Source organism: Gopherus flavomarginatus, chromosome 3 (assembly GCF_025201925.1).
Source record: "Gopherus flavomarginatus isolate rGopFla2 chromosome 3, rGopFla2.mat.asm, whole genome shotgun sequence".
NCBI classification, from domain to species: Eukaryota; Metazoa; Chordata; order Testudines; family Testudinidae; genus Gopherus; species Gopherus flavomarginatus.
In genome coordinates, this window is record NC_066619.1 from 154,503,837 (window position 1) to 154,527,701 (window position 23,865).

Here is a 23,865-nt window from a genome sequence, read left to right on the forward strand (position 1 = left end):
TTCAAATCAGTTAACTGAACAGATACTGTCATACATTCAATATAAATTATATGTCTGTATAAATTATGAAAGGGCAAACATTCCTCAAAAAGCCACTCAAAAGACTATAGAAACACATCAGAAGAATTTTATGAAAAAGTTACACACACTACAATAATCATCCTTTTACTGAATAAGGTAATAATTATAAAAACATCGTAACTATTCCCCTTACTTCTGTCTTTATTATTTCCAAGTAAAACAGCATTTATCTTTAGGAAATGCACCTCTCATGCCCGCTAGTATCATTTAGGATCATAACAAGGGGATGGATGCATAGGTGGAGACACTTTGGACTAAATAAGTACCAGTTCCATTTGAAGTCAAGACACACCAGCTGAACCCTCTGTGAAAGCAACTATAAGAGGCCAGCTCCAAAGATGTTAAAGAAAAAGGAATGCAACCCCCTGAGATCCTCCTCTGGGAGTGAGTGGTTTTACATCTGACATCAGAGTCCATCTCAATTACGCAAGAGTTGGTAGTGGGTTGTCAGCACTGTCTCACTAGGATAGGTGTTTGAGAGTGTGTGCTCATGGCACTAATGGATATTGTTCCCATCCACCACTTCTGCTAGCTCCAAGTGCCAGAAATAGTCCTCTTCAGTCCCACCCCCCAAATTAGTTTCACTGTGCTTTCTTGCACTTCAGACCTCCCAGAAACAAACACGGGTCTCAGTTTTCATGGAGATGGACGTTCCAATTTTAATATAGGATAGTTTTAAAAACAGAACTGGAGTCTTATGTAACAATAAGCCTATTTCAGTGCTGACTGTTGTAATCCTTGTCCTTCATGCCCCCACTACTGTACTGCCATCCCTACCATCTTGTGTCTAATATAGACTGTATGCTTCTGTGAATCATCCATTTGTACAGTGTTAGTGGTGCGGTACAGACCTATTTAAATTAACAATAGGCAATTAATTACCCAGTGTTCCATCTTCACATACAACAGTGCTGACAAGGATTCCAATAATTAGCTTTTATACACGTATGCTCTGTTTGTGTGTATAAAACAAGCATCTACAATAATTGATATTTTAGCAGGATGTTCTCATTTATGGAGGATTTTCCTGAGCCTAGCTACCAGTCTATCACGGAATTACTGCTATAGGGCCAAGTCCTGCTCTCTCTACTCATCTGAATAGTTCTACTTACTTCCATGGGATTGTTGAGGTGAGTAAGAGCAGTAGGATTTGACCCACTGCTGTAATGCCCAGTTCCACTCCCATGCTATTCAATGGGAATTTTGCCATTGACTTCAATGAAAGCAGGCCTAGGCCACTGAATGCAACTCAGATAACATTAACGTTTCAAAAAAATATCTATAAAGGACTCTTAGAAATAGCACTTGGTGTGTCTGGGATATTTGTTTAGCTCTCTGTAACAAATTTATATAAAAATATGCATTTTTAGCACCTGCAAAAGTATATCACACCCCACAGGGAGATATTTATATTTTGCAATAAACCAATTTAATTTTTACCTTTGTTCAAGCTGTTTAATAGTAGCAGCCATCTGATTTGTCTTCTCCTCCAAACGGCTGTTTAATTCACTCCTCTGTTTCACTCCCAGGTCTGAACTCTGGAATGGAAAGTTACCTAATGTCTTCAGTAAGCAGTGGTAAATATGAAATAAACTACATTGGAAAATGAAATGGAATTGGTGATACTAAAACAGGTAAGAAGGAGTGATCCAAAGGGCAAAGATCAGAAGCAAAGATTAATAGTAGGGACAAGCATTTCCCCATGTCTTGGTTATTGAAGAAGTAAATAAACAATTTTATTTTATATATAAAGTATCACATCTGAACAACATGGCATAGATTGATGTAGTATCAATACTACGCCATCAATTGTGTGGCACAAGAGTGCCAGTTGCCTGAACTGTCAACTGTCTGGCAGCGAAATCTATTTATGGTTTTGAAATTAAGTTGAATACTTATTTCTCTGGGCATTAGCTGTCTGGTTTTGTCTGAGTAGTCTGTTCTAGTGGATTTCAGTGACAAGTGAAACCGTTTACATTAAAATAATAGATTTTACTCGATAGATGCTATCATGGTTTTGTTTTTATAAATACCTGGGTTTTACAGTTATATGTTTACTTTTAGGTTCGATCATTAGAGCTTTTCTTTAGAACTGACTTCACTTATACTGCAGGTGGTTCTCTAGAAGCAGAAGTTATAAGGACTACGATTTTGAAACCCTGTCTCTGTTCATGGTGACTCGTACAAATGATTTCATTTTATCATTATATACCACAGCAAGTGATACATTGTTTGTTACAGTAGAGAACACAAAAGGAAACCTCATATAGGTTGTGACTGAGGACAGCCCAAGTCTAAATTGGCAAATGAAATTAGGAAGTAAAACCAGAGGCTACGGATTCTGAAAATGGTGCTGTGTCATCCTTGCTTCTACAGATACTTAAAACTTGTGCTCCAGTCTAGCAGAAGGAGATGATACACGGTTGTACACAGTTATTTGCACTAATAAAAGTGAAATGCAGCAGAAAAGGAGTTTGCCCACACACCATCTCCCATAAGTATTGGAAAAGATCCATCTCCTTAGTTTCCAGCATGTTAAGACGGGAACAGAAGTGGAACTACTGAACACTGACCAGCTATGCAAGCTGCTCCAAAAACAATATCAGATGATTGGAAGCATGCTGCTGAGACATCCTTACCCAACAACTCTCAAAACAGCTAAGTATTAGGGGAAAATTACTGTCTTACTATTCAACAGATAAGTGTTTAGATATCATGGGATGCTTTTTCCTCATAAGTCCCTGCATCTGGTGAGCATTTTTTATTTTAAAAAGGTATGAGCCAGCCTTGTAGTGCTGGCAAACCACACGACTACATGAAGGATCCAAGAACAGGCTCTGCCTTTCTACAGACTCTACTGCTTCTGGACCAAGTCAGTTCAGCTTTCCTCAGTTAGAAAGGTTAGCCTCAATGCAGGCTGAGCGTAGAAGGAATCAAATGGAATCCATAGCGAGATTAGGAGATGGGGAAGGATGGGTCAGGGAGGAAAAGAAAAGGTATATAAGTGATCCTCTTCTTCCCTCACAGATGACTTTCTGATAAGAAAAAAAGTAGTCTAGTTGGTTCCTACATGCCATATCTACAAAGGGACCATTTCATTTCATTGGCTTCCTTCCCTACCTGCAGCTTGAAGGAGAGTTCATGCTTTAGTGCCCTAAGATCATCTAGTTGCTGTCTGAGTGCCACTAGTGCATCCTGCTTCTCACAAACGTCCTTTTCCAGCATCTTCATGGCCAGCTCCATCTCTTGTCTCATTCCAATTTGCACTTCTAGTTCTTTTTCTACATCCTGAAACACACACACGTTTTGTAACAAGTCTGACTAGAACATGACTGAACTAATGTGTGATAATCCACCCTACCCTCCACCCCATCAACACATACTATTAATCATGTTGCACTACAAACATCCTATTGCCACTATAAATAGAATTTAGAAACTAAATAAAGGAAAACAGATGCCATAACAGCCAAGTATTATAGCTATGTATATGGCTTCACTGGCAACCAATCAGAAAACATTATTTGGGCCAGATTTATATTTTTCATTAGTGAAATGTTTGTAGACCTCTTATTTCACAAGAATACCCTTTTCAACCATTTACCCCACCCTTATACCATGTGCTGTATAACAATAGGTGACAGGTGTCCATGCTGTAGGCTCAAGGACATCATTTAAATTTCTTAAATACAAAAACAGAAGCTCAATGCATGTTTTGTGTGATGTTAACCCAAATCTGGTAAGTATTCTGCTGTGAAGCAGAAAAATTACTTCTGGTAGATTGTTTTAAAACAAAATGAAGTTATTAGGCAAAGTTATTAATGGTTATTAAGAAAGGTATTTTGGAATACTATCACCCTTACTTGCATCTTGGACCATAACACGTACCCTTTGCAAAAGGTAATTGTTAGACAATGAATAACTATATAAAACATAATACCTTACCGAATTCTGAATTTAGACCAAGCTTACCAGCCGTAGCTGAGTCTCCTCCTTTAACTGCTTCCGTGCTTCACTCAGTGCAAGTCCATCTGCAGTTCTGTCTTGCTTAGTTACCTACAGTTAACAAAGAGAACAAATCAGACTATCAGAATCCTCATATTTGTTGATTTGCTTCTGCCATTTTCAAACATTGATAGTCTTCATTAAGTTAATACAGAAGAAACATCCTTGTGACATTACTATTTCCCTCCGCCAACAAGCGTTATTTAATGCAATCACGTATAATCAGTCTAGCCATCTGCAGGATGTATATAATAGGATTTTAAGTATGAACAATTTATAAAATCTGATGAAATATCTTTAAAATTTCAAAAACTAGAAATAGATTCTGTAGTGGATACCAACATCTTTTATCTGGTCAAGTAAAATCTTTGAAACAGTTCTATGGAGTTCCCCTTGATTGTAGAAAAAAATGGGCTTCAGTAATGACAGTGCCAATGGCACAAGTAAGTGAGAGTCCCACTATAAAAACAAAAGATTCATAACTGACCTTACGATTACTTTCCAAGAGGTAAGAACTTTCTTCTTTAACTCGTTCCATCTCTTCTTGCAGTGTTATAATCCTGTTGTTCGCAACTGCAAGCTGTAAACAAAACCAGAGACTTGTAACTTAGATGCTGATGTTTCACTTGGCTGGATGGACAGCTATTTACACTACTTGGATACCAACGTGCCCAGGCACTCAGCTAAGACAGTGATGGGTGCGATAAGAGAATCGTAACAGAAGAAAGATCTTCACTGGCCACTTGGGGCAGTGGTTCTTTGTCCTACTCCATGTTGGAATTCCTGGGAGAAAGACATCCATGACCGATTACTCATTTTAATACAGAAGCAAACCAAAGTAACTTGGAAAAAAACTTTTCCACAGAGTGAATTACTTTGTAAATCAAAACTTATATAACCTCCTCCACTCAACAAAAGCTCAATGACATTGCAAGATGTTGGTTGAGTGGTTTCATATGACATGACAAAACTGGATAAAAAAGATCTTGAGAAGACCATAATTCTTTTGTACAATTCATGCAAAATGCATTAATTGATATGATATGCAACACAAGTAATTAGCTATGTGCAGCAAATAGTTTTGGTGGGCAGAGTTGTTACAGTGTCAGTTATTATTTTAACCAGTATGGAGACTCCACTGAGTGACCAGAAAACAAACAAATACTTTGATAAGTACTGCAATTAATTTGGTAGGAGACATGAATATGTTTGATGAGCGCAGCATATGAAATTTGCAGGCTTTAAACAAAAGGCCATTTATTACAGTATAACTAAAAACAGAAGCATAATCAGGCTGCCTTTTAAAGTACTCAATTTTTAATTGCACAATATAACAAAACTTTTTTTCCTCCCCCATGAGTAGACAGTCAGATCCACTAGTGAAACTGGATGCTAGAGAAGAGACTGCAAAACTTTTTACATTTGTAACAGGACCATCTGAATATGTATCTTTGGAACAATTCACTAACCAGACATATAAAGTTATCTGGAGTGAGCAAACATGAAAAATGTAAGGCCATTACGGTCCTTTTCCAGAGATATTTTCATCTCTATTATCATAGCACCTAGAGATCCTAATTAATATCAGACCCCCTTTGTGCTAAGACAGTCTACATCCCAAAGAGCACCTAATCTAAACAGACAAAAGAGACAAGAGTTCAAACTCGTTATTCCCCATTTTACATGGGAAACTGAGGCAAAGAGATGTCCAAAGTCATACAGGAGGCCTGCAGTAGAATGGGGAAAATTAGAATGCATTTCTGGCTTTAAAGGTGAACAACAAAGCAAAAATGGAAAAGAAAAAAAAAGTTATACCTAGAATTGTGTATTGACTGACCTAAGTGACCTGTCTGTCGGGGTCTTCTGCACAGTGATATTTTTATTTATTTTCAGCAAATTTTGAGCAGATACAGGAAAAAGTCCTCTATACATTTCAACGTACACTATGACAACACCAAGGAAGAGCTGATACAGAAGCAGATATTTACCAAATAAATACATTTTAAACAAATATCCTCTGAAAATTTCTTCATAAATTCCCAGTTCACTGAAGATATTCATAGATTCACAGGTTCCAACGCCAGAATGGACCATTGAGAGCACCTAGTCTGACCTCCTGTATAACACAGGCCATAGAACGTCCCCCAAATAATTCCTGTTTGAACAAGAGAGAATCTTTCAGAAAAAGATCCAATCTTGATTTAAAAGTTGCTAGTGATGGAAAATCTACCACAATCTTTGATAAATTGATCCAGTGACTAAATTACCCTCACCTTTAAAAATGTACACCTTATTTCCAGTCTGAATGGGTCTAGTTTTGATTTTGTTAGGCAGAAGAGCCCATCATCCACAATTTGTACTTCACCTAGGTACTGACAGACTGTGATCAAGTCACTCCTTAACCTTCTCTTCATTAAGCTAAATATGGTGATAAATTGAGGAACTCAAGTCTAAGTCATGTTTTCTAATCCTTTAATCATTCTTGTGGCTCCTTCTTTGAACTCTCACTCATTGAACAACATTCTTCTTTAACTGTGAACACCGGTACTGGACGTTTTATTCCAGCAGCAGCTGCACAAGTGCAAATACAAAGGAGTAAAATAGCATCTCTACTCCTACTTGAGATTCCCCTGTTTACACATGCAAGGATCATATTAACCCTTTTGGCCACAGTGTCACACTGGCAACTCATGTTCATTTGATTATCCACTATGACCCTCACGTTTTGTTCAGAGTCTCTGCTTCCAAAAATAGAGTCCTCTGTCCTGTAAGCACGGTCTACGTTCTTTGGTCCCAGATATATACTTTTGTATTTGACCACATAAAAACACATTGTTTGCTTGTGCCCAGCTTACCAAGTGATTCAGATCACTCTGTATCAGTGACCTGTCCTCTTCATTATCTATTACTCCCCCAATTTTTGGGTCATCTGCAAACCTTATCAGTGATTATTTTATGCTTTATTTTCCAGGTCATTTTAAAAAAAAGGAGGGGAGGCGTAAATAGCGAAAGGCCTACAATTGATTCATGTGAGACCCCACTAGAAACACACCTGCTTGATGATTCTCCATTTACAATTACATTTTGAGACTTATCAGTTAGTCAGCTTTTAATCCATTTAATGTGTACCATGATAATTTTGTACCATCCTGTTTCGTTTTTTAATCAAAATGTTGTGTGGTGGCAAGCCAAGATGTCTCATACAATGCATTGTGGGACACATTCTGATGCCTTCCAATAAGCAGAAAGTATCAATAAGATTTCAGAGAGAAGAAAATTTTTTTAAATAGTTAATTTAAAAAAAGAGAGCTTTCTTTTCCGGAGGGTCCTTAATGTCTAGTTAGTGGCAACAAACAAAACAACCCTGTGCTTAACTCAGTTTTCATTTCAACTTTCCAGTTCACCTTTAACAGACATTAGACATTATAACTTAAATCAGGAATCAGGTATTGCTTCTGCCTTAACTCAGGATTTCAAGGGGCAATGAAGATGCACCCCTTTTCTGTTACACCTACCTCTTCAGTAAGTTTAGTGTTGGATTTTTCTAAAGCATCCACCTTTGCCTGCAGATTGTTTACAGTGGCACTGTCAAATTAAAGAGAAAAAGCTACTGGTTACTTGAAAAATAAATATAACAACCATTCTATTTCTCTTAGATCATACCATAAGAGAAAAGAACTTATTACCTTAAGTGTCTATTTAGTTCTTCTACATAATTTTTCTGGTCCAGAATAGCAGTTATCTGACCATCTCTGAAAAACAGACATAGTGAATAATCAGTGCTTCCTGATATACAGTTCTCTGCCAACAACTGTCTCATGAAACTATAGGAATGGCTAAAGCACAGGCCATAGCCAGCTCATCTTTAATCCTTCAGATACTAGTGAGTTCTGTGGTGTTTCCTGAGGCCTCTAGGGGGCAATTGTTCTTTACAGAAAGGAAGGTTTGTTACCATTGGGAGGAAAGGCCAGGACTGCCAGGGAGAGCTAGTTCTACCTCATCCAACCTTCCCTACCAAGAATGTCCCCTCCATCTTGACCTGTTTCGGTTGTCGCTGAAGTGGGAGGGATTCCTAGCATGGAGCCTAAAGTGGTTCCATGATCAATGGGGCTGTCTGAGGCAGAGGTAACACAAGCATGCTGTCACTTCAAAATGCTTATATGGGGCCAAAAGAAGAATATAGTGTGGGATCATTCAGCAGATGAAGGGGAGAGGAGAAAGAGAAAACATTTCTCTTTGCTCCCATCTCTCAACTTCAGATTCTAGTCAAGGATATTCATCTTTAAAGTTCTCAGAGTAGACAGGTCAGTGCAGACAACATTGCTATCTAAGAACTATCTGTACTTGAGAAGAAGGCTATTTGGATTGTGATGGAGTCTACAGGACTGAGTTTGAATTCCTCCATGTGACACATACGTATATTGAAAGATGAGAGCAGTTGTAATTTGTGCCTTTATATAAATTAGTTACAGCCCTTGACTTCAGACAAGTTGTCAGTACAACCTTTAGCAGGACTAAGTTTGTATAATTTGTACAGCTGAATGCTCAATGGAAGACATTTTGATTAGCAAGAGAAAATACAAACAAACAAAAGTACCAGTATTGTTCTGCGTACTGCCTTCAAGCTTAACAAAACCAAGTCATCCCCCTATGATCCACTCAACAAAAGCTGAAAACAGACTTTGTTTCATGCATTTCCAGCATGAAATTTAAATAAAAACCAAATTAATTTTCAAAAAGCGTAAACTATCTCACTCTGAAGAACCAAGGTAACACCAAATGAATGGAAAATGATAGAACTTCTGATCAATGAAGAAGAGGAGTTAATGGATTTCAGAAGTACAGCAAATCATATTTGTATGTATTATATAGTCCTGTATTTTTCCATCTCCTGTTCCTATACAATGTTATACATCTACTTGCATATATGCAGTTACAAGAACTCAAACTAATCCAATAAGTACATTCTGGTTCATTTACGCAGTGGGGGATTTCTTATACATCCCCCTATGATGCTAGAGATTGAAGACACTTTTACTGGTCATGTAATTGTTTGGAAAAAGAAAATCCCGAACCACGCAGCTCTTAAACTGAAAGAGCTCTAGAAAATGGCCCACAAGTTTGATTGCTGTGCCTTTTTGCTTTGTAAAATGTGGTTCGATTTAATTGCTGGTTAAGCCAATAAAAGCAACTCCTGGACCCTGAGATTCTGGATACTTTCCTGTTCTTTCCTTTGTCAGCTTTCTGAATTCCATCCCAGAACTACAATTAGAACAAAAATGGAATTCAGCATGACTGTAGTGTTTTAATTAAAACTACAGGATTATGGGGCAACTTGTAATACTTCTCAAAAACCAAATTAACCACTCCCCCCACAGAAAAAAAAAAAAAGGACAAGTTTCCCTTTGTACTTACCCTTCATTGCCCTTACTGCTGTTCGTGTCCTTCAAGTACATTGAAAAATCAATAACTCCAACCTACAAAGGAAGATTTTAGTATTTTACATATGACTGTATAACTCTTCCTAAATATTACTCGTTCTAGCTACACAATTTCAGTGTCATTGGTGTGTTTATAAGCTCAATAAATCCATTATACCAACAATCGACCCAGAACTGATCAAAAGAAGGATGAGCTCCAGTAGAGGGTCAAGTTGCTATCCTTTGTAATGTAAGTGGAGTACTGGAAGGAGGCAAGGACAGCAGATCTTGATCAACACACTCCTATACGCACCAGCTATGTAAGCCGAATCAGACATGCATGTTAACTTACTTCCCTTTTGTTAACATTTATAAACGATTTCCTGACATACGCTTTTCGAAAAACTAATACTCCTGACCCCGGTCAGAGCAGCATTCCCCCCTTCTTTTCAGTTCTCTTCTCCAGCTTCATTTCTTAGTTTTCACTTCCTCCTCCTTTGCCATGTAGTAAGTTTCACTCTGCTATCTGTGGCCTGTATGCAGATCACAATGAGGAGCAGCAGCAAAGAGAAACAGAAGGGATGGTCTCTCAGGCTGGTCATTTAAAAAAAAAAAAAAAAACGAACAAAGGGAACAGAGGCAGTGGCACTCTGCCAGCGTAGAGACAGATCATTGCTGCACAGTAGGTAGCCACGGAAAAAGTGTTGTCAGCACTTCTAAGTACAAAAGATGTTACATCTAAATGTAGAAACCAAGAACAAAAGGTTCACCTCCAAAAGACAAATATTAAGTAGGAGGAACCAATAGCAAAAAAAAGCAAATAAGACACATACACTTTTTATCCTGCAAAACCCAGTGTTACCATTTGGAGCCAATACAATCCCAGAAGCAAATACTTACAGTATTCCCTCTGTTTAACTAATTGGTATAATCTAAAACTATACAATCAAAGACCAGCATAATTTTGGTGAGTGCAATTCATCCCAGAAACACTTATTACACCTAGGTATTATTATGATTAATAATATCCAATACCTGTGAATCCAAGTCTTCTCCTTTCATGCAGAAGTTTGCATCAATGACATTCAACCCTACTAGGAGGCCAGCAATTATGTGACCTTCCTCTTCCATTATGAGAGCATTAGGCTCGTAAAATTCACTGCAAGATGCACCAAAAGAAACAGTAAGTGTTACATGACTAAAATCTGCAAACTCCAACTTGTTTTTTAAAGAGGCACTTACAGATAAGTTGGCATGGGCTCTATTAGCCACTACACTCCTTCCCTGTGATCTTATAAGACAACAATAAAGCGTTAACACCCTCCCCGAGTACCTGGTTAGACAGCCGGCCGCTAGCGGACAGTCTATACATCAGCTGTACATGGCTCTATCAACATACTGCTGGCTCTGACCTGAGAGAGATCTAGAAAGAAGGATCTCTCAACTTGCTACACCATGAATGTGAGACAAAGGCCCAACATAAGGGAGGCTTGATAGCTCTGTAGGTATGTCTTGCACACGGTAAATTACAGCAGACAGGTCTCGGATTTCCAGCTTTGACTGATGTAATGTAGCACTCATTTATTTTTCCAATTAAAAGCAAAAGAGTCATGAATGCTAAACTAATATTAAAACTTTTAAGAAGTTGCATATCCTAATTTTTCTCTGTTATAAACCTCCCTTCTGACAACAGATCACCCTACATTTCCCTAGTGGTAATTTCAAGCTTCTCCACCCCCACTCAAGATAACTGAAGGAATTAAAAAATGAATATTCATAAAGCCAAAAATACTAAAACTTATAAGAAAAATAGGCATGCAATTATGCAATACTACTTAGCATTTTTCATCCATAGATCTCAAAGCACTTTACAGAGTATCATTATTGCTGTGATGGGGTGACCACATAGGCCTAATAACTCCACAGCCTGCACCTGGAGGAAGAGCCAGGGAGCAGGGATCGATTGTAAATAGGCTCAGCTGGAAAGGAAGAGGCTGGGCCTCCAAAGCCAGGAAGCTGGCAACACACGGGGCTGGGCTGCTGGGAAAGGGCAGTCACTCCCTGGGAAGAGGGAGGAGTGTTTGGAGGCTGCCAGCATTGCTCCCTGAGAGGAGGGAGTGTGAAACTGGCAGACCCTGGGAGAAGGAAGGGTGAGCCACATGAGTAGGAAGCATCCCAGGGAGTACGCAGCAAGTTTGGGGACTGAGCAGATTTTGGCTGTGTGTTGTAGGGTTCCCTGGCTGGAAACCGGAGTAGAGGGTGGGCCTGGGCTGTCCTACCTGCCGCAGGGGATGTTGCACTAGAGAGGCAAAGAATGGGAAGACTGCCTGGGTCACTGTGGAAGTGACAGAGAATTGCAGGACTGTACCCCAGAATGGTGGTGGTAGTGGGAAACGCTGAGTGACCTAGATGGAGGGCTGAGTCAAGAAGAGGACAACACTGAGGTTCCTGAAGAGAGAGAGGAGCTGCAGACCAGAGATGGATGGAGGGATGGCATGCAAACCACAGAAGGGTCATTGACCTTGAGAGCTAATCCCCAGAGGGACCAGAAGGTGGCACCAGATGAGCAGTGAGTGGCGCGCCCTGTGACAATTTGCACTTTATGGATGGGGAAACGGAGGTACAGAGAAGTGAAGTGAATTGCCAAAAGCCCTGTGCCCTATCCACTGAACAACACTACCTCCCCACTATACAGACCCCTTACTCCAGTTACCTGTGTTACAGTACCTCTTTATAATAAATGAAATGTCTGGATCTTTTGCATGCTGTTATAACAACAGTGGAAGACAACGGCTTTTGCACTGCAAGCAGAAAGCTGAACAGTTCCCCATCCCTCAAAACAAGCTCTAGATTTCACCAGTGCCGCTGTCCCAAACCAGAAGTACAAGTACAGCTGTTACTCCAGTGTTGCGGAGTAATAATATAGCATTATAAAATGCCCTTTGAGTGCAATGGACCTACATCACTTGAGGACAGAGAATGAAACAAAACTCTCAGATTCAAGAGAGAAAGAATTGCTCACCTGAGAAGATCCTTTCTGTTAATCAAAGCTTTCATGTATTCTGAAAGCTTCTTCTGCATTAAGGCCAGGCGAAGCCAGGCTCTTCCTCTACCCGCAGGCGTCCTACCAAAGCCCAGAACCAAAACAAAGAAATTACCCACATATTATAACGCATATATTCACACAAAGCTTGAACGTCTTACTCTGCTTGAAATCTCTGCAATCTACACATTATCTCAAAAGGTGCAGCTTTCAGCAATTACTGTAGGTGGAAATTTGGGTATGAAACTGCAAGCATTCACATACAGTGTTTATCCATGCAATCATTTGTCTTTTTCTTCTATTTCCCATTTTTCCTTTTCACTCCTCTTGGATGGTGTTTCTGCAGAGAGCTAGCAGTACTTATCTCGACAAAGATTATCGGAAACATTCGGAGAAATCAAGTAATGGGGCATGGATATAGAAATGGGTCAAACGCAACTGTTATACTAGGCAAGTTAATAGAACAATTCAGCCACATTCATTCTGGACTTTAACACAGTGTGGGTGCCCAAATATCTCTCAGGTAACCAATCCTCAGCCTGTTGAAGAACTAAAGAGGTAAGTTGGAGTACTGATTAAATATGGTTCTCTCAATGCTAGGTGAAGTTCTGAACATAACAAACAAGAATGTTTTATGGTTCGGATAATCTTTCACACTTTCCTCCTTCGCCCATTTTGGCCAGCAAGTGAACGTACACCATTCTAGAAATGTAGTAACTGACATGCTGGATCAGAGCAATGGCTCACCTATCTGACATGCTGCAGAGCAGCCCGTGGCCAATGCTTCAAAGGAAGGTGTAAATCCCCCATATAAACAGTAGCATGATTAGAAGGAAATTATTTTTCACCTCCCAACACTTAGTCAACTGGCTTGTATCACGAAGCATGTGGAGGACTTAATTTTCATATTCCAGCTAGTGTAACCTAAGATATTTTTGTTATCCTTGTAGGTTTTCTTTTTTAATGTTACAGTGCTCTGGGCCTCTGTAACATTTTGTGCCACTAGTTTACATGTGTACAAAGGTTGGATTTCTTTGGTTAATCTGTTTTAATTTTGTTGCCTATTAATTTTATTGTTTATCTCCTTGTTCCTTTATAAAAGGAAAGGGTAAATAATGCACCCTGATCCTACAAGCTATACCATGCAGGCAGACTCTGTATAGAACTCCAGTGAAATCAGGGGGCACGAGGCTCTATTCACATGGAACAACTTTCAGGATTAGAGCTTCAGTTATGAATACAGGAGACACTCTGTATGATTTGTTATTTTATGTACCTCTGTCACATTGCCTATTCATCTCCTCTCTGAACTAAGTGGTTTTAATACTTAGTCCCTCCTCATGGGGCAGTTTTCCTATGCCTCTATTCATTTTTGTTGCACTTCTGTAGTTATTTTCTATTTCTGCTATATTCTTTTTCAAAAGGGATGGCAAAACTCAACACAGGATCTCAGGTTACTATATAATATAAAGGTACTTTATTTCCAGAACTATTCTGTCTCCCTAATGCAATCTAACATCTTGGTAGTGACCAAAAAGGCAAGCAAGTCTTCCTTTTATTTAAATTAAAAGAAAAAGATTTTAAAAAGTCAATCAACCTCTGTATCTCCAGTGTTCCAAGGTATCACAGAAAAATCTTATCTAATGATCTCCCTCTTTTTTCAATCCCTCCCTCTTTAATGCCACTTTTCTTGAGCTAGAGTGAAAGAGATTCAATAAGGCCTGTTTTTGGTCCCTCTAGATATCATCATTTATTTATTGCCAGTACTAAGCGTTCAGTTGTTCAGGAAGCCCCGTTGCGTTTTTATAAAGAGAAAATATCCTCACCATCACTAATTCCTTTGCTTGTTTTGGTTAGAAGCTGCAGAAAAAGACCTATTAATTGCTTTCACTTTTATCTCTTACTTACAATTAAACCATACAGTATTGAGTCAACAATGCAATGCTGGGGGGCGGGGGGGCAGTAAATGTAATTTTGGATTGCATTAACAGAGACATAGCATGCAAGTCATGGAGGGGTCAGTACTGCTTTACTCAGTGCTGGTTAGGCCTCAGCTGGAGTACTATGTCCAGTTCTGGTCACCAATGTATAGAAAAGATCCAGAGGCGAGTGACAAAGATGAAGATGATTAAAGGGTTGGAATGGAAGCCATATAAGAAAAGGCTGAAAGAACTGGGTATGTTTCATTTAGAGGTTTTCAAAAAGAGGCTGGATAGCCATCTGTCTTGCATCTTGGCAGGGGGTTAGACTAGATGATCCTTGCGGTCCCTTCTAACCTGATGGTTCTGTGATTCTGCCTGGAAAGCAACAGATCAGGGGACTGCAATAAAACACCTGCGGTTGGCCAGTGTCAGCTGACTCAGGCCCGCAGGGCTCAGGCTCTGGGGCTATAAAGTTGCCGTGTTGATGTTTGGAGTCTGGCTGGAGCCCAGGCCCTGCGACCCTCCCCAACTTGCGGGGTCCCGGAATCCAGGCCTCAGCCTGAACATCGACACTGCAATTTTATTGCCCCGCAGCCTGAGCCCTGTGAGCCAGAGAGAGCTGACATGGGCCAGCTGCGAGTGTTTTACTGAAGAAGTGTAGACATATGCAGGATTTCACTTACTTAAGCCCCGGCAGATCTTTAACACTTGCTGTGATCTCTCCAGCTTCAGGAACAAGCTTCTCTACTAGCTCCAGAGGTCCCCAAAATGACTTATTTTGTCCCAGAAAAGTCTTCTTGGCTAGAACAAGAAGATATAAATAGACGATTAGTTTCTCTTGCATCTGCACTGTCTTAAATGTATTCTTAAATTTGTTCAAAGTGGAACTAAAAGCAGAGACTGACCCAGGGAGTCTGGCCCAGTAAATGAAGCAGGGTGAGCTCTCCTATGCTAGCGCAGGGGCTCCATTTGGCAAATTAAGAGGGCAAGGTGACACCTGGGGGCTGTAAGGTCAGTGAAAGCCCTGGTGAGAATCATTCAGGAGAGGGTCTCTCAGGAAAGCTGCTGGCTCTAACCTGGAGAGGGCTGATGGCAGGGGTTGCAAGTCAGCTGGAAGGGCTGTGCAGCTTACCCACTGACACCTCCAGGGCCAGAGACCTGGACTCAGAGGAACCATGATAGGGCTGGGGGAGTAAGAGATGCTCCCAGCACAGAGTCTGTGAGGGTTCCCACTGGGAAGAGCAGGGCTGCTGACCAGCTGGAAGGGCTGTGCTGGAGAGCCAAGGCTTGGTGAAGGACACTGGAGCTGTCTATTGAATGGACTATGGTTGTGGGACCTTGGTTATGATTTATGTTCATGGAACTTCTGTAATAAATTAACCCCACAAGGACTATGTTTATACTTGGGAGGACTCCGTAGACTATTTCTGGGAACTTGGGGGCGGGGGAGGTGGGGGGGGGAAGGAAACTGAGGCAGGTATGCCAGTCATGCCACAATCTGCTACAGGAGGGTGCTCCAGTCCAGACCTCTAGAAAGTTCTGGTTTCAGAATTATTACTGACAATGCTCTCCTGAAATTTATATTTAACTTCCTGTAAACAGCTGGGTTCAGGGATAGATTCAGAACCAGAAAATTATACTTACTACTTGCCCAGTGTGTGACTGATTACTTTTTATATTTTCACGCATAGGAGATATTTGTATCAGTAGGTATAAGGACACTGCACTTGCTCAGGGCTTGAAACAGACACTTCCTAAGCAAAGGCAGGTACCAAATATGGTACCCAGGGGCCCACCTGCGAGAGCCAGAACAACATACAGGTGAGCACCCTAGCCTCTTCACCAATAGCAGCCTCTGGGCTAGAATTTCTACCAGGATGTTGTCATGGGCCTCTCTTCTGGGTGTGGGGTGGCATCATCTGTCAGATCAGCATCATGCTAGTAAGTAACAACTCCATCCCTTCCAGCTACTGGAAACTGTGTCTCTTTACTCTCCTGTTCAGCCGTCAACACTCCTTCACAAGGGCAGGGTCCTCACTGCTCTACCCCTTCATATTTTCTCCCCAACACCTGCCTCCACCCTTGCTCATAGCTTTCTCAAGCAGCAACAGCATGAAATTAATTTGGCTGGCAATTTCAAAACTATTCATAGGATTCTAAGCAGCAGCAGTGAAACTGATCCAAAATTTGTTAATGCCAAAGCTAAGGACAGCACTCGATTCAAGGAAGCTGTCTTTCTGCAGAGTTGGGAAGACAACACTGTGTTGCTTTATACTCAGGTTACTTTTGGATGGTTATTTTCAAAATCCTAACTAGTTTGTTTCTGTTTCTAACTTGAAAGCAGAAATATGCTAGAGCAGCAGTCCATTTTATTTTATGTATTACAAGGACTCTATATACATACCAAAACTCCATAACACAGGACATTCTGAAGTCACTTTCATTTACATCATGTCTTTGTAGGACATCAGTCCTTATGCTTCTTAAGGATCAACTTTTTCATTATTATTACTAGAATAAATAGCTGATGGGAATGAATGCCTCTGGCATTCACCATAACATCATCAATCATGACTGATAAATTTATCACATAGGATGCAATGTATAATTCCAAAGGGATTGTGCTATTATTTACCTATAAAACTGGTACATTATTTTAAGAGCATTGCTTAAGAAAAATGTAGCAATATAGTATCTGTCTTTTATTTAGTCTGATTTGGAAGGTAAAATTAAAAAAGTTAGATTTTGAAAACTACTATCCTTGGCATTCATATCCCCTATACACAACACAGAGAAGTCAAGTAGTCATTTACAGTAACATTCTTACCTTTCAAGCCATGTTTAAGGCAGTGTTCCATCACTACAAAGAACTGCTGAAGAGGTGCATAGTCAGAGTCCAGTGTTCTGCCCAGATTAAGTGCTGATTCAATCAATCCCTTTATACTCAGTTTAGCCATATTCATCAGGTTCATGCGTTCATTAGCCATGAGATAATTAGGATCTAAAAGAAATCAAAAGACAGCATTTGGTAACAAGAGTTATTTTAAGTACAGTGTATCATCTTTCTATTTCCTTGGTCTTCAAAACTAAGGAATTTAAGGGCTACATTTTTCAAGTGGCAATGGCCCAGTTTAACCTGAGCCACACCACTCAGGCCTTTTGTTGAGGAAAATTCTCTCTATTGGAATTGACCAAGTTGGCAAAGTTGGAAAACTATATATAGACAGGAAGATAACCAGGCACATGCTGAGGCTGCCCTGATATTTAATTAGTTAAATGAACCTTAAAAGGAACAGTGTTGGAAGACATTCATTAATAGTTTACTTAATGTCTTATAATGCATTACCAAATGTCATGGCAGCCTCACTTGCCCTAAGGACTCACGTAATCTGGCAGAAGGTTGTACCTTTGTCGCATCCAGAAAAGAACGAATAGAAGGAGGGCAGGCAATTAAATGCCAAGAGTACTTTACTTGTAATTTGCTCTTCTCTCAAAGACAAGGAATTCTAAATTCAATTTAGAAACTATAAGTGACACACATATAGGAGAATTAATCTTTTTGAAAAAGCAAAATATTGTACATACAAAAACAAAATATGAACAGCAAGGCCTTGGGATGGTACTGTGCTGATCCTTCAAGTTCTAGTTTGAGCCCACATAGAATAATCAAAAGCACTACACAGCTGAGACTTAAGAGAATTTTTTAAAATTTAAAAAGCCTGTTTTCTCTGAGCACTACTGATATTTGCAAACATGCTCCTCTTCCTCTTAAGGATTGATCCACCAATTTATCATCCTCTGTCTTGTCTCACATCTCCAACTCTGATGTCTTCTTGTTAATTCAACTGCAACACACCCCAAATTGAGTTGCTTCCCACTCAAAACTCTTTCCATCACACCAATGTTACTAACATGCATCCTTCTTGTGACTACTGACTAGTCAAACTGCAGTTAATTTCGGATGCCTCCTTTCCATCCCCATCGCATTCAGGCCTTTTATTTTATTTTATAACCAAAGACAGTTCCAGAACAGCCTTCCAAGGGGAGCAGTGGGGACAAAAAACCTAACTGGCTTCAAAACTGAGTTTGGTAAGTTTATGGAGGAAATGGTACAATGGGACTGCCTACAATGGCATGTGGCCCACTGGTGACTGCCACTAGCAAAAATCCCCAGCTGGTGGCAGTGGGACACTAGACGGGGAGGGCTCTGAGTTACTACAAAGAATTCTTTCCCAGGCATCTGCCTGATGGGTCCTGCCCACATGCTCAGGGTCTGATTGCCATATTTGAGGTGGGGAAAGAATTATCCCCTGGGTCAGATTGGCAGAGATCCTGAGGTTTTTTTTGCCTTCCTTTGCAGCATGGGGCATGGGTCATTTGCGAGTTTAAACTAGTGTAAATAGTGGATTTTCTGTAACTTAAAGTCTTTAAGCTATGATTTGAGGACTTCAGTAACTCAGCCAGAGGCTAGGAGTCTATTACAGGAGTGGGTTGGTGAGGTTCCGGGGCCTGTAATGTGCAGGAGGCCAGACTAGATGATCACGTGGTCCCTTCTGACCTTAACGCCTATGAGATGGATTCTCCTCTCACTGCTAGAACCAGAGTATGGACAAATTATTTCCCACCTCAACTACTAAAACTTCCTATTTTCAGGCCTTCCCTTACCTTCCTCTCCTCCTTCCAGCCCATCCAAAATGCTAATTCAAACAGTATCTTTTTTGTCACTCAGCCCATCTCTTTAGACCACCATCCACACTATAATCTTAAAAAAAAAAAAAAAAAAAAACCAAGCCAGGGAGCTTATGTATGACAGGGCTCTCCCCTGAGAAGGATGAAAAGTTGCCACATACCACTACGCAGGAAATCTGGATTGCTAAAGTGTTGGCCCATGTATGGATTTCAGTCCTGTCCACAGTATTACTTTCACTACTGTAACTGGGTCCCTCAATTATTATATATTAGCACAGATAGTGCCTTAATAAGGGGAAAAGCAATCACTTGTTTCACAACTCCTTTTCTGCCAACATCACTTCCTTGATGAGCTCTCTTACATTCCCCCTTCCAGCTGCCTACTTTCCACCCACTGACTACTCCTTTGTCTCTCTGCCTTCTTACATGCTGTTCCTTTTACTTGGAAGGGTGTACCGACTAACGTATGTCCCTAAGCACTCTTCTTTTCTGCTTCAAAACATTTCTGGAAATACATCTTTTCTGCAAAGCTTTCCAGCTGTAATGATCAACCATCACTGTGTTTGTATGATTTGAATTGTACTCTCATTATTTTAGACTAAAAGCTCCCCAGGGCAAGGGATTCCATTCTTTGTACGGCACAATCTACCTGCTATAAAGCTCCATGTGCACAAAGGGTGGGTCTACACAGACACTAGACATCCGCGACTGGCCCTGCCAGTTGATTCAGGCTTGTGGGGCTTGGACTACAGGGCTGTTTCTTTGCTGTGTTGACTTCTGGGCTCAGGCTGGAGCTCAGGCTTGAGGACTCTACCAGGTGGGAGGGTCTTAGAGCCCAGGCTGCAGCCAAAGCCTACACCGCAATGAAAACAGCCCCATGAGCCTGAGTCAGCTGGCACAGGCCAGCCATGAGTTCTTCGTTGCAGTGTAGACCTACCCTTTACCACTTAGTATGCAATCTACCCATTCACCACATTTGTTAGTAGTTTTAGTAGACCTAGTGACAGAAATGACTGAGGATCACTAAGTGTCTATACAGAATGGTATAGACATGCCCTACAGAAGCATGCACATATTCAGCAAGCAAGTGAAGAAAACAAATATTTGAAACTGAAGCAAGATGATGTACTTCTATGCTTAAATACCTGACAGCTGCTCAGCTACATATGGTGATGGAAGCTATTTAAGTACCTGGATAGAAAAACCCTAAGCAGCAGCAACAAAGTCTAAAACACTATTTTCTCTCTTATAATGCATATCATTAATATTGCAAATTACAAATTTCATGCTACATTTCCTTCAAAAGGAAGAGGAAATCGGAGGGTAAAACCATATTTCACATTTTCTCCTTAACCAGTGGATAACACAGGAACTGGAAGCGTCCATAAAGTAAACAGAGCAAAAATTCAACATGAATTTAGTACAACACACCAAAGTAATCTATGCACTTCCAGGAGAGTCCTGCACTTAAGACAGAAGAATCCCATTCACTGCTACAGTCTAGGGACCGAGTGGCTAGGCAGCAGTTCTGCAGAAAAGGACCTAGGGGTTACAGTGGACGAGAAGCTGGATATGAGTCAATAGTGTGCCCTTGTTGCCAAGAAGGCTAACAGCATTTTGGGCTGTATAAGTAGGGGCACTGCAAGCAGATCGAGGGATGTGATCATTCCCCTCTATTCGACATTGGTAATGCCTCATCTGGAGTACTGTGTCCAGTTTTGAGCCCCATGCTACAAGAAGGATGTGGAAAAATTGGAAAGAGTCCAGTGGAGGGCAACAAAAATTATTAGGAGGCTGGAGCACATGACTTATGAGGAGAGGCTGAGGGAACTGGGATTGTTTAGTCTGCAGAAGAGAAGAATGAGGGGGGATTTGATAACTGCTTTCAACTACCTGAAAGCGGGTTCCAAGGAGGATGGATCTAGACTGTTCTCAGTGGCAGCAGATGACAGAACAAGGAGTAATGGTCTCAAGTTGCAGTAGGGAAGGTTTAGGTTGGATATTAGGAAAACCTTTTTCATTCAGAGAGTAGTGAAGCACTGGAATGGGTTACCTAGGTAGGTGGTGAAAACTCCTTCCTTAGGAGGTTTTTAACATCAGGCTTGACAAAGCCCTGGCTGGGATGATTTAGTTGGGAATTGATCCTGCTTTGAGCAGGGGGTTGGACTAGATGACCTCCTGAGGTCCCTTCCAACCCTGATATTCTATGATTCTATGATTGATTCTATGAATGTGGGTATGGAACAGACCTGTTAATGAAAGAGCAAATGTATTTTTCATGTTGTTATCTAGGTGAAAGGCTCTGCTCCCCCAAAGGTGCTGCCCAGTGATCAGGCGTTATAGGCGCTCTTCTGTTTGGTGCCCGACTCTTGATAGTTGCTCCAGCCCTGCAGTCATCTGCCCCCTTCTGAGACTCAGACCTCTGGCTGGGCCACAAGCTGCATCCATCTCTTCTGGGGTATGTAAAGAATCCAACAAATGCTAGTTTTGATGACCAACAAGGGGCGTTAGGCTTCACTTGGCCAAATTCCCAGAGATGGGACTCTCTAGAATGTGGGGTCTTCTGGTCCTCGGTCTCTAGTATCAGGAAGAGATTTTTTTCCTCCAGCCCCATAGGGGTCAGTAGGGGAATCTGAGCCTACCCTCTCCTCCAGGTTGCAATGTAGTGTCCAAAGGTAGGTCACTGAGTCCTGCATTTTGGAGTTCCACACAACGGGAACAGCAAAGATATATAAAACAAAATACATCAAAGAAATATTCAGCTTAGCAAATATCTAGTCCTTTTCCTTCAGCAAGTTGGGCAGACCACCATTGGACAGGAGCTCTGGCAGCTGGGCCACACACAGTGCTCCTTTTGCAGAGTTCAGCGCAAAGGTCACTTCCACTGGCTTCCTGCAAGTGAGCTACTCTGCTCCCCTTTTAAGCTCCTCCACCAGCCAGTGCATGCCTTGCAGGTGTGACGTGGGCCCAGAGCAGCCTCCTAGGCCCCTTCCTCTCCAGTGTGGGGTTTGTACACCTCATCGGACCTAATAAAAACATTCTGAATGAATGGAGTTATGTTTTTTTTTTCTTAACATTAAGGATTAGCAGATCTCACTCTAATTCCCAGTGGACACTGCTATAAGTATGAACTGACACTTACTGCAAAACAGTAATTGAATGGGCATAGGAACCAAATTACTTCTTTACCCAAGAGATGTTCTCTTCATGTCGGGGCTGAACTACACCTATGAACTGGGGAGGATACAGATGCACTGCCATTACCTGTACTGGGCCTGTTTTGTGGGTAGAAGGCTTCATAGCTGACACTTTTCACAAGTATTAAATTCACACACACAAAAGGAAAAAGCAGCTATTATAATGTACCTCACACACTATTTTTCCTCACTATTGTTGCTTCCATCAAAATTATTTTCAAAAGAGAGCAAAGCTTAGTAGAAACACATGGCAGCCTCCAATCCAAGCACCAGGACCACAAATCCAAATGCCAACTAAGAACATTAAGAGACTATCAGAACAACCCCTAAAAACAAAGCCACATATCTGAAAATATGTTTCAGTCTGTGACCTTCCCTATTTTAGATGGATCGATGCAGTCTTGAGCTTTGCAATTGAAGGGAAGTGTTAGCGATCTCAGAAATAAAGAACCGTTACTTACTCGAAAGTAACTGTGATTCTTCAAGATGTTGAGGTCAGTGTACATCCCACTGTATGTATGCATAAGCCTCATGCATGCATATCCAGAATTTGTTTTGAATAGCACTGTCCATCAGGATCAAGGATGTGACCTTGTGTCTCCCTATTATCCCACAGAGGGCATAAAGGACAGGATGGCCATGATCCTTAGTTCCCTTGCAATTTAGAGCCTCTGTTGCTAAGGACTCCTAACCGGGGGTGGGGGTGGAGGGGGAAGGCCACATGATTTACACCAGAGCATGTCATGCTGATATTGCTGACAGGTGGACCTTGAGAGAGTTAAATTCCAGTTCCACCAGTTTCAGCAGCAGTATATAGTCTAGGGTCTTCAATACTGCAGGCCTCTACTGTGTCCATATTGTTTTGCAATGCCCATATGGAAAAATCTTTTCCATTTTGAGGAGTACATCTTCCTTGTGGAAGGTTCCTGCTTTGTATGAGAATTTCCAGAATACAGTCTCTGTCAATAGTGCTTAACTAGTCAATATCCAAGCCATCAGATCTGGTTGCAGGATCTGATCTTGGCTCTGAGAGGCTATGTCTGGACAGGTTGGGAGGTATGAGAGGCTGTTTGAACTGCAGGTCAGGCTAGATGATCACAGTGGTCCTTTCTGGCTTTATAAAACCGAATCTGCAAGAGGTCTGACAGCCAAGAATGTTTCAGCCAGTAAGATGCTATCAGAATGACTGTAGCCTAATCCAGTTGGATCTTTGATATTATCCTAGGGAAATCATAGGAAGGCATATGAATCCTCAAGACCACCAAAGGTGAAAGGCATCTAGTAATGAGCCCAACCTCATGCCTCTTTGAATCAATAGTTTGAGCATTTGGTGTTCCCTTCTGTGGCAAACAAATCTATTGCAAGAATCCCCCACTGACAAAATATTACCTTTTATGATGGACTTCTGCAGTGATCAGTCATGGTTGACCACTGCATGCCTGCTCAGTAAGCCTGCTAGGTCACTGCTGACCCCTGGGAAGCATACTGCCAGTGGTCCTTTCTCAGTA

At 41.0% G+C, this 23,865-nt stretch overlaps 1 protein-coding gene across 7 annotated transcripts in view; it reads right to left on the reverse strand.

Annotated features, from left to right (window-relative positions):
- Nucleotides 1-23,865, reverse strand: part of RUFY3 (RUN and FYVE domain containing 3) — a 77,923-nt gene that overhangs the window by 20,666 nt on the left and 33,392 nt on the right. For all 7 annotated transcript variants that reach the window (XM_050945001.1, XM_050945000.1, XM_050945002.1 and 4 more), the window contains 11 exons: nt 17,299-17,472; nt 15,155-15,272; nt 12,529-12,630; nt 10,542-10,665; nt 9,502-9,563; nt 7,773-7,838; nt 7,602-7,671; nt 4,574-4,666; nt 4,054-4,137; nt 3,202-3,369; nt 1,522-1,619 (listed from right to left, as the gene is read on the reverse strand). In XM_050945001.1, the coding sequence (XP_050800958.1) occupies nt 1,522-1,619; nt 3,202-3,369; nt 4,054-4,137; nt 4,574-4,666; nt 7,602-7,671; nt 7,773-7,838; nt 9,502-9,563; nt 10,542-10,665; nt 12,529-12,630; nt 15,155-15,272; nt 17,299-17,472 (1,159 nt within the window). The remainder of the gene's footprint in view (nt 1-1,521; nt 1,620-3,201; nt 3,370-4,053; nt 4,138-4,573; nt 4,667-7,601; nt 7,672-7,772; nt 7,839-9,501; nt 9,564-10,541; nt 10,666-12,528; nt 12,631-15,154; nt 15,273-17,298; nt 17,473-23,865) is intronic.